The sequence below is a fragment of the Platalea leucorodia genome (genome assembly GCF_965183815.1).
Source record: "Platalea leucorodia genome assembly, chromosome: 2".
NCBI classification, from domain to species: domain Eukaryota; kingdom Metazoa; phylum Chordata; class Aves; order Pelecaniformes; family Threskiornithidae; genus Platalea; species Platalea leucorodia.
In genome coordinates this window covers 114,989,279-114,998,975 of record NC_138824.1, presented here as the reverse complement: position 1 = coordinate 114,998,975, position 9,697 = coordinate 114,989,279, and the positions used below count along the sequence as shown (strand labels likewise).

General features: G+C 49.7%; 1 protein-coding gene across 1 annotated transcript; it reads right to left on the bottom strand.

The window, feature by feature from the left end:
• Positions 1-260: 260 nt before the first annotated feature.
• On the bottom strand, positions 261-7,826 carry ACP6 (acid phosphatase 6, lysophosphatidic; the record flags this gene model as incomplete). The annotated part of the gene is made up of 10 exons (XM_082303950.1): positions 261-401; positions 724-889; positions 1,107-1,202; positions 2,574-2,674; positions 3,408-3,540; positions 5,130-5,217; positions 6,018-6,097; positions 6,721-6,851; positions 6,945-7,073; positions 7,635-7,826. 10 exons carry the CDS (start codon positions 7,824-7,826, stop codon positions 261-263), a joined length of 1,257 nt encoding a protein of 418 aa, XP_082160076.1.
• Between the last annotated feature and the right edge of the window lie 1,871 nt (positions 7,827-9,697).

Genomic DNA, 9,697 nt, shown 5'->3' with positions numbered 1-9,697 from the left:
TAAAAGGTCTGTTTTCTCCCTTGCTGTTTGCAGCCTCTCCGTGCTTTTGTGAACACTCGGAAGCAAACGCGAGCCATTCTGTTACGTGGCTTCTTTCGTCTTGCTGCTAACAGTGAAAAGTGACACTGTGCCACCCTGTGTCTGGTAGGAAAAAGTCCACTCATCTAAAACATCTTTAGAATAGGGAAGGCTGGCAGGAATATAAAGAAAAATAGTCAAAGACTGTGACAATAAACTAATTTTAATTTAAGACAACTTATTCATGAGTCAGTTTGCTGATTCCCCTGCATTTGGGAGCACAGGTTATTGTACTCCTCTGGACTGACCGAGTACTGTGAAAGAACTTCTAGAAATTCTTCGAGTGGGCAGAGACCTGCTTTACATCCTTTCACCACTTGCTCCTGCAAAGGCAAAGAGACAAAATCACACATCTTGTGCATTGCCTTTTTTGCTGATACTGATGCATTCTGTGGCAGGGAAATACGCTAGTCGAGGCAATGACAGAAAGGCAGAGGTTCAAAGTCTTCGCCTAAACTCACACTAGATCAATAGCCAGCTCAACAGAAAAGATATCTTGGCTACCATGGATGTGCTGTAGGTGTCTTACTCTGTTATCTGGCTTGACGGCATGCTCAGAAGAAGTCTTGTTTCACAGCTTTACACGCACGCATGGCAAAACCAAAAGCCCAAAATTTGTATGGTGGACTTCCCCTGGGACCTTACCTCTCCGTGGTAAGACATGCGAACAAACCACTCTTTGGACTGCCGGTCCTGATACAGTTCCAGGGTCACATCTGCAGCATAAGGTGGCCACTTGTGATCAAAGGTGCCCAGTGCCACCAGGAGAGGAATAAGGGTAACGTCATGAGAAGCATAGAGAATGAGCTTTCTGATAAAAAGGGAAGAAAAAAAAAAAAAGAAAAACAAACCCAAACCTAAAATGTTAGCTGTGTTCCTCTGTGGATAGCCAGTAGCACTCATGCTTTTTCTAGCAGATGAGCACTCATTCTCTTTACCCACACATTCAACATCTTTTCTGAACCAGCTTTTCACACTGACAGCAAGTCAGAATTTGTAACGATCAGAGGAAGAGATCTGCCCTGTACCTGGCCTTTTCAGCTGGAGATGAGGGATCTACTGCTTCTGTAATGTTCTTCTGTAAGGTATGGAAAAGGAGACCAACGCTCATCTGAAGAACTTCTCTATAAAAGAAGCAGAAATAAATCTACTAGTTGATAAACTTTCAAATTAAATAATTTCAAATGAACACCTGGGAACCTGCTTTTCTCTTACAAATTGATAACATGTATTGAGTGTAGCTAAGAACTATTAAATGCAATTCCTGTGATTAATTTTTGTTTCAGCAGTTGCATAGTCACTGCAGAGATTCTAATGTGATTGCAGATTGGGAGGGGAGAGGTGTTAACAAGCAGTCTCATGAGGTGTGGCCCACATAAAGGGAAATCTAGAAACTCCTTGATGTTCTCTATGCTATTTTGTTTCCCTAGTTGTGATTTTTGGATGGATGGTTTTCAGCTAGGGAAGATGACTGTAGTTGACTGCAAAACAGCAACTGAAGTGGCTGGGGTCTTTGGCAGGAAGGGGAGGGGTAGGATTCAAGAAGGTAGCGGCTATTTTTAAAGATTAGGTTTTATGCCTGTATTGAACAAAGAGGAGATCTTTAGACAACTTCTGGTCTGAAGAAACTCCCTCTACCTAATGAATACATCAGTGGAAATGGAGGATGAGTGAGACTGTGGCTCTCCCGGGTGTTGTGGCAGTGGGGGAAATCAGTCTTTCAGTACCCGAGATCTCTTGATACAAGTTAAAGAAAAGGCTAAGGGCGACTGCCCTAACAGAAAAGGCAGTCCTACACCACCACCTGAGAAGAGCTGGTGAATGTGGCAGCTGTGAAGGAATCCGAAAGGAAAATGGCTGCTAGGCTAGCAACTCGGCCACCTTTTCAAACAACTGTGGAGGAGGTAATTAACGGCATGTAGCAGCAGATTCTTTTGCAAGTAGTTACATGTGTGCAGGGCCTGGCATCACTTTTTCCATTAGCACCAAAGCTTCTCAGTCCAGCTGTGCAGGTGCCATCCCTGGGATAAACTTCCCAGGCTGGAATTCAGGTTGTAGTTGTGCATCTGCAAGGGCAGCCTCGCCCACGCAGCCTCAGTGCTCAGGCTGGAAGCATCTCCTATTCTGCTTTTGCCTTTGACACAGGTTCGCTTAAACAACTGTGGCAACTGAGGCATTCACTGCTTACCGCAGTGGCTTACTCCTGTTCCTCGGAGACTGCTCTCCGCGACTGTCAGCAAAACAGGACGTAAGCCCACATCTTGGCCTCCTCCGGCTGGACCCCTCTGTCCTAGCTCACGTTCCTGACTCAAGGCACTGGACTTCACGCTGAGATGGCTGAGGCACAAACCTCTTGAGGGGGCAGTAGCCTCTGGTGGGGGAATGCAGCAGATCAGAAAGGACTTCTATCTGCCGCAGTGAGCTGGCGTAGCTCATCCGCCCTGGCTAAGCCTAAGACAACCCCTAAGGCTGGAGGCATGGATACAGGCAATCACCTTGAACCGTCTTCCAGAAGGAAAAGCAGCGAGTCAACCGATCGACGCTCAACTGTCTGCTGAAAGTGCTTCAGCACAGGGCAGCTTGGCAAATTGTGCACCTGGAAGGAGAAGATGTAGCTAACAATAGGGTTTGACCCGTTCTGAACCCAGCCTGAAGACACACGGATGACTGCCCACAGAAAACAGCTGTTGGTGTCACAGCATTTGTGCTACAGTATTGTACTACGGTATTCGTGTGAGGAGTTCTAGGATCGTTTTAAGCACACAGACTTGCTCCGTGTACCAAAAGGATGGATGTTTGTTCTTGAGGATACATTTCTACGTGAAGGGGGTGTAACGCCTTGAGCTATTCAACCGGCAGCCAGACCAATTACCATTAGCTACAGCAAAACAGAGGTACTAAGGGGGCTACAAATACACCCAGCTCCCTCCCAGTAGCAGAAGCAATCTGGCTCACGGGTAGTATGCTGGAACCAGGATTAAGATGACTCTATTAGCTGATGACTGCCAGAAAATGGAAAGCACTTTGTAATGGGGTAAGCAAGGCCCAACTGCTCTCTTAGCTCTACTTCATTACACTTGGAGAGATACTGGATTTCAAGGTAAGAACATAAATACTGGAGATGAGTCTTCATCCATCCTAGAGCAAGGCTGACTCCATATTTTGCTTTTTAAAAAGGCCATGCTATTTTTCTATAAACTTTCTGAATTGCATAGAAAGGTACTGGGGTACCCACTGGTATCAGTGGGTGTTGGCACTCTGATTTCCTCCATATGCATGGTAAAGGGATGTTTCTTTCTGTGACAGTGCAGCAGAACTGCTCAGCTCACCTGCTCAGCAAGAATGTTGTCAAGGAGGAGAAGAAAATCCACGGATTTATCGCCATCAATACCCATCTTCTCCTTAATTGTTTTCAAGTCATCAGAGATACCTGGCTGTTGCAGAGCATTCTTCAACTTATGCCTGTCAGGGAATTAAGAAAACAAAACAAAATCTTTTCACACGTCAGACTTTCTATCTTTTTTTTTTTTTTTTTGTGACGCCAGCCCAGTGGAGTTGTCTCACATCAGTGAGGGGCAGAAGAGAAGCACCACAGGATACTGAGGAATTCCTGATGTCAGGAGTCTCAGTTGCAGAGCAGACAGACACTGTGTCTAGATGTCAAAGATCGGAGCTATTGGCTCTCACAGAGGCGGGGTTAAAAATTAAGATGAGATGCGAACACCTCAGAAGTGGTTCCCATAAGCAAGGGCTGTGTATCAGTTAACAGATCTGGTCATACTGGAACAGTGCAAGTCTGTGTCTTCAGGGAGTAGCCTTTAACTGCCTCATGAAAGAAGAAAAGGTAGAAGCTTTGAACTGATTGCCGTATGGTGTGGGAAAAGGGAAACACCTACTTGTAGCTTAAATTCACCTCACACTTATGTTAGAAGCCATTTGCCTCTTTACACTGTTTTAAATTTTGTTTTAAAAAGTTAGGCTGAGAATGGCCATGTACTTCAAGCAAAATATGTTGCATAGGTTTTGTTTCTGTGATCTTTATTTGTTGGGGAGGAGGTGGGAGAAGTTTAAGTTTGCTTTTCATTTTTTTAGGAACAGCTCTAGTTTCTGTTTGAAATCAAATGTGCTAGAAGCTCTGGCATAGGTAGCCTGTAAGCTGAGGCAGTGCTTCTTACTGCAGCTTAAAAAAAATCCACCTTGATGTGGTCACAAAATATGCTCAGTTGGTGGGCTGGGGGGCAGGGAGCGGAAGAGCTTGGCAGTTTACTCACTTTTTGGACAGTTGATGTTACTAGGGGAGGCTGAACGAACTACTTCTATGGGCCCTCTCCTCACCGCTGTCAAGAACAACCCTTTGCCTGTGGAGTCAAGCATTATGTAACGAGCTTTTGCAAGTGAATTCTGACAACTCTCGAATTTTGGACAAAAATACGCTAATGTATAATCCAGCCAAACTGTAATACGTTTGCCTCTCTTGTTCAGTTTCCACCCCATGCCCAACCTGGCACCAACATTCACTTGACTCCACAAACATGAGTGTTTTTTCTGTGTAGAATGTTCCTTATTTTACTTCATTAGTCTTTGTTAAATGTGTCAAGGCTGAGTATATTTCAGTTTCTTCAAGGTATAAATGTGACAGGAATGTTGTAATAACCCCCAAACCAGAAGCAGAATATAAAAAGGAGGCCCAATATGTTCACACTTGAAAGGCTTGCTAAGGGATGTAGATGACATTAATTCTGCCCTGCAGCAATGCTGCAGAATAGCTGTACATCAGCTAGTAATGAGTGTTTGCTAGACACAGACTAAATTAAATTGGTCTTTCAAGAAAAAGTCTCTTTTTTTTTTTTTTTTTTTTTTCCTTCTGGTGCCACTACTTGGTATATGATGCTGCTCACTGAGTATTTTATATACTAGCTAACCATTCCCAAAAAAACAGTAAGTGGCAGGGGAAGAAATTGGGAAATGGGAAGAAAATGTGTTGTTTTAAGTTATTACTGCTGAAATGAAACAGCAGTGAAATCATATGGGGAGGTCTGGCTGGCAATTACCTGCTCAAGCATTTCAGGCGCTGGCAGTTGTGGTAATTGGGGTAGAGGATTTCAGAGCTTGCTTCATCAGTGACAATGACAACGGATCCTGTGGAAGGAGAAGGAAACTTCTGTGATCACTAGTGCCTCTGTGTGTCTTTAGGCTGCTTTAATCACTCCCACAGTCTTTGTGCTCAAGTCCATTGTTGTCAACTAGCAATTCCCCCTGAGCTAGCACCTGCAACACAAGCCACTGTGCTTGTTTCTGTGCACGCAGCATTTAATTCCACAGGGATGTCTGCTGTGCACCTTGTAAAGCTTTCTAGTCGTGTGTTTGTTTTTTCCTAGTGTTTCTACGTGACAAAAATTAGTTTCTGTGTCATGAGGCGTAAGGAGTTCTGGCAAGTCACTTCTGCTATTTATTCCTGGAACTGAATACGGAGGGAGCAGAGGTGAGATCTTTAAAACCCAGAGCGTATTTCTAGGACATACAAGTAGTTGTCCACTGTAGGATACAGCTGAAAGTTACTCCAGGTAAGGATCGTGGTACTCCTATGGCCGAGACACTTGGGTTTCTCTGAGAAACCTTTTTCAGATTAACATTGGACCTATAACTTTTGCCCTCTTGATTCTGAAGTGGGTTAATGCTAACCTCCTCTGTAGGTCTGAAATTGCAGCATTCATGGCAACAGATCCAAGCTGAGCACCAGCAGAAAGCTACACAAAGAGAGGGAGTAAGTGACAAGTTGATAAAGAACATACAGGACCAGGAGAGTATGGGGAAGAGGGCCAGGTACAAAGAACCGGGGAAGAAGAAACGACCAGGAGCCAGAGAGAGTTGGGATGGGCGAGGTGTGTGCATCTAGGGAAGACTGAGAAGGAAAGACACTGGTCAGAAGTCTCCCCAACCTTCTTTCTGCTGTTGGTACAGCCCAGCTAGCAGGCACCGTGTGGACTCCAGATTCCGGAAAATATTAGTGGATCGGATGCTGAAAGAGAGAAAGCAGTTTGTGAGGTAGCACTTTCTCCTTCACGTGGATGTGGCTGCAGCTGGGGAGGACTTGCTGGAACTGAGGGTTCTTTCACTGTGGCTTTGGAAACCTGTGGTGGGACTCATCTTGCCTTGCTATAGACACCTATGTCTGAACTGCCCTTTAGAGGCAGTTGGAGATAACAAATTGGCACTTCTCTGGTGTAATTTTTATCTCATCCTAACCAGACATTCCCAGCATTACTGCTGTGAACAGCAGCAGTGCGCTTCATCTCGCTGAACTTCAGCTATTTAATCTACAGTGAGTTAAACTGTGCTCCAGAAATGCCTGTTTCTCTTCACTCGCCGTCAAAGTGCGTAATACCACTGTCAATGGCTAAACCTGGGTGAGATGAATCTGTCCCTGGCATCACTTTCAGGACTGCTGGGGAATTGGATGCTTTGTGTCACGAGTGACTTCTTGTACCGGGCTCTGCCGGCTGAGCAAAGATGAAGGCCCAGGGCACAGCCAGCCTCCTTTAGGGTGGAGAAGGGTGCGCTGGTCAGAAAGTCCCCCTAGCACAGGGCTACTTGTTAGGAGGGAGGAAGCAAGGGAAGGTTCAGGAGGGAACTGAGACTCACAAAACCTCAGCAGGCTTAAATGTTGGCGAGAGAAAGTTGGCTTCTTCAACGTAGCTCCTCCTCAGCCTTTCCCCCAGGGCGAACATCTGCTGCATCCCTACTGTTGTCAGCTGTCCTGCAATTGCACCACCCTAAGTGCAAGGAAAAGGAAGAGTCTCCAGTGGCATACAGAAACACACGCGTCTACAGAGGGAACGCACAAGCCCTGTGCAAGACAGCCTCACCTTGAACGTGGTCTTCTTGTATTGCTCCTCGTAGGGTGAGGGAGGTTGAGGTCCCCCATTTAGGTCAGTCACCAGGTAATCAAACTTAGTCTGAGCAGGTACATCTAAAAGAGCGGGATGCCATTCCACCTGTTTCAAAACAAACAAACAGCGCTTCAGTGAAAAACAAGGACTTTCAAGAGCATTAAACCAACGCTGGACTGTTACTCTGCGCTGCCTTGCCAATAACGCGACGCAGAGCCAAGGCGATGGCCTCGTACGGCGGGCGCAGTGCCCGCGGTGCGGCACCTTGGAGCTGCCGATCTGCTGCGCGCCGTGCGCGGATGATGTGGAGGAGAAGAACCCGCCGGAGACGGTTATCGCTGCTATTTGTTACACACCGACAGCCTCCGCTCCCGCCCGCCAGCCCGAGAGGCCGCCTCGCCGGAGGCGACGGGGAAGGGGGCTCGGTCACGGTGCCGCCGAGCCAGGTAAGCGCAGCGCCGCGCGTCGCGGCAGGGCCGCGGAGTCAGCGCCGCCGCAGCCCCGCGCCCCGCCTCCGAGGGCGGCGGGGGCGCTCCCCGCGCACAGCCAGCGGCACCAAGCCACCGCCGCTCCGCTTCTAACCGGCCAGGGCAGCAACCGCAGCCCCGGCCGCTCCGGCCCCGCCCCGCCGCCCCGGCCCGGTCCCGGTCCCGGTCCCCTCCTCACCGGCGCTGCCCCCGGGAGGGGCCGCAGCGGGGTGCGCGCCCCGTGCCGGAAAACCACCTGCACCAGCTGCAGCTCCAGCTCCCGCCGCTCCCCGCCCGCGCCGCCATCCCGGGCGGCGGCCGCCGCTGCCCGCCGCCGCTGCGCCCACAGGGCCAGGCCGCCCAGCAGACCCAGGCGGCTCCCCCAGCCCATGGCGGCGGCGCCGGCACTGCCGGCACTGGCACTGCCGGCGGCACCGCCGCGGCCCGGCCGGCCGGTAGGCGCGGGGGCCGACGGGAAGCGGAGTCCCCTCCCAGCTCCGATGAGCGGCGGGGCCCGGCCGGCGGACTACAGCTCCCAGCGGGCACCGCGCCGCGTCCCCCCCGCCCGCAGCCCCGGAAGTCGCGCTGCGCTGTGGGGTTTGGGGTGGTTCGGACGCTTTGGGTTTTTCTCTTCCAACTTTTCCCTCGGAAGGCACGCTTGGCCGCGGGAGCGGTGCCTTTCGGTGGAAGAGCCTGCGAGGAGGGAGAGGGGTGCCCGAGTTCCTCCCCATCTGGCTGCTTGCGCCTTCCTGTTCACAGCCCTTAGAGTCATGGAATCACAGAATCGTTTAGGTTGGAAGAGACCTTTAGGATCATCAAGTTAACCTAGCGCTGCCAAGTCCACCGCTAAACCATGTCCCTAAGCACCACATCTACCCATCCTTTCCATACCTCCAGGGATCGGGACTCAAGCACTTCCCTGGGCAGCCTGTTCCAGGGCCTGACTGCCCTTTCGGGGAAGAAGTTTTTCCTACTACCCAATCTAAACCTCCCCTGGTGCCATGTCCTCTCGTCCTATCACTTGTCACTTGGGAGAAGAGACCAAGCCCCACCTCGCTACAGCCTCCTTTCAGGTGGTTGTAGAGAGCCATAAGGTCTCCCCTCAGCCTCCTTTTTTCCAGGCTAAACAACCCCAGCTCCCTCAGCTGCTCCTCATAAGACTTGTGCTCGTTGATGAGGAAGGAAACTTCAGGGAGGGGAGGATGTTGCGTTCAGCTCAAGTCTTATATGGGCCAGTCACCCGTACACAGTGCTTTGGTCTTTTAATCGGCCTGTGTGGGTGTTGCATGAGCAGCAGGAGAAATTTCCCTCCCATTCATACCGTAATGGCAACGTTTTGCCGAGGGAGGGAACAGCTGGTTACCCCTGTAGCTTCTTTCTCTCCCCACCCCTACTCGGTCACCTCGTTAACCTCACCAGCAAAGGTTTGCAGTTGGTGTTAAATGTGGCAATGGCAATTTGTTTGTTGTTCTTGTTTAAATGAGGGCTTTTTCCACCGTGAGTTTGCTAAACATGGTCTTTTCCAGTTTGGATGCCCAGGCGCAGACACCCTGAGAGGGAGCAGTGGGCCTTCACCTGGTCGTGTCTGGCCTCTCGTCCCCACCGCGGCGTCGGGAGCCGGCACAGCGCTGCCGTTACCAGGGCTGGAGACGGGCTGCAGCAGCGAGGTGGGTGAAGGCATGGCCCTGCCGTGTAGGTAACCTGATGTTACCTGGAGAGGTTCAGGGTTGTTTGTAACATCGGAGCTCCCTCTTGGCGTCCCCTGGCCGCGCTCGGTGAAGCTGTTCCAGGGTGAATGCGAACCCAGCGCCTGGCGGTGCGCGTTCCGCTCCTTGTCTCTTCAAACTGTTGCTTCTCTTTTCCTGGCAGCGATGTGCAGGACCAGTGAGTCTGCACAAATTCAATACTATTTAGCATCTTTTTGGCACAGTAGCTACTAACTTTGACATATGTGAAAGCTAGAGAGCTGTGCATTCATAAAGCCTTTCTTGGACATTATAAAGCAATCGACAGGTTCCTGTCTCCTTGGTTCCTGTGAATCTTCTGGTTCAAGACTTGGTGGTGATGGCACTCTTGCATAAGTAGTATTTTTATCAGGGAATAAGGAGTTTGCTTGTTCCTTAGACCACATCCGCTTGATTTAGATTTATTAGGGATTCCTGTGTTCCCCCTTGTCTGCCATCCTGCCTCCTTATGCGTGTTATAGGCTCCAGTACTCCTTTTCCTGTGGGTCTGGATCTCCGCTTTCCCAGGACCTCTTTT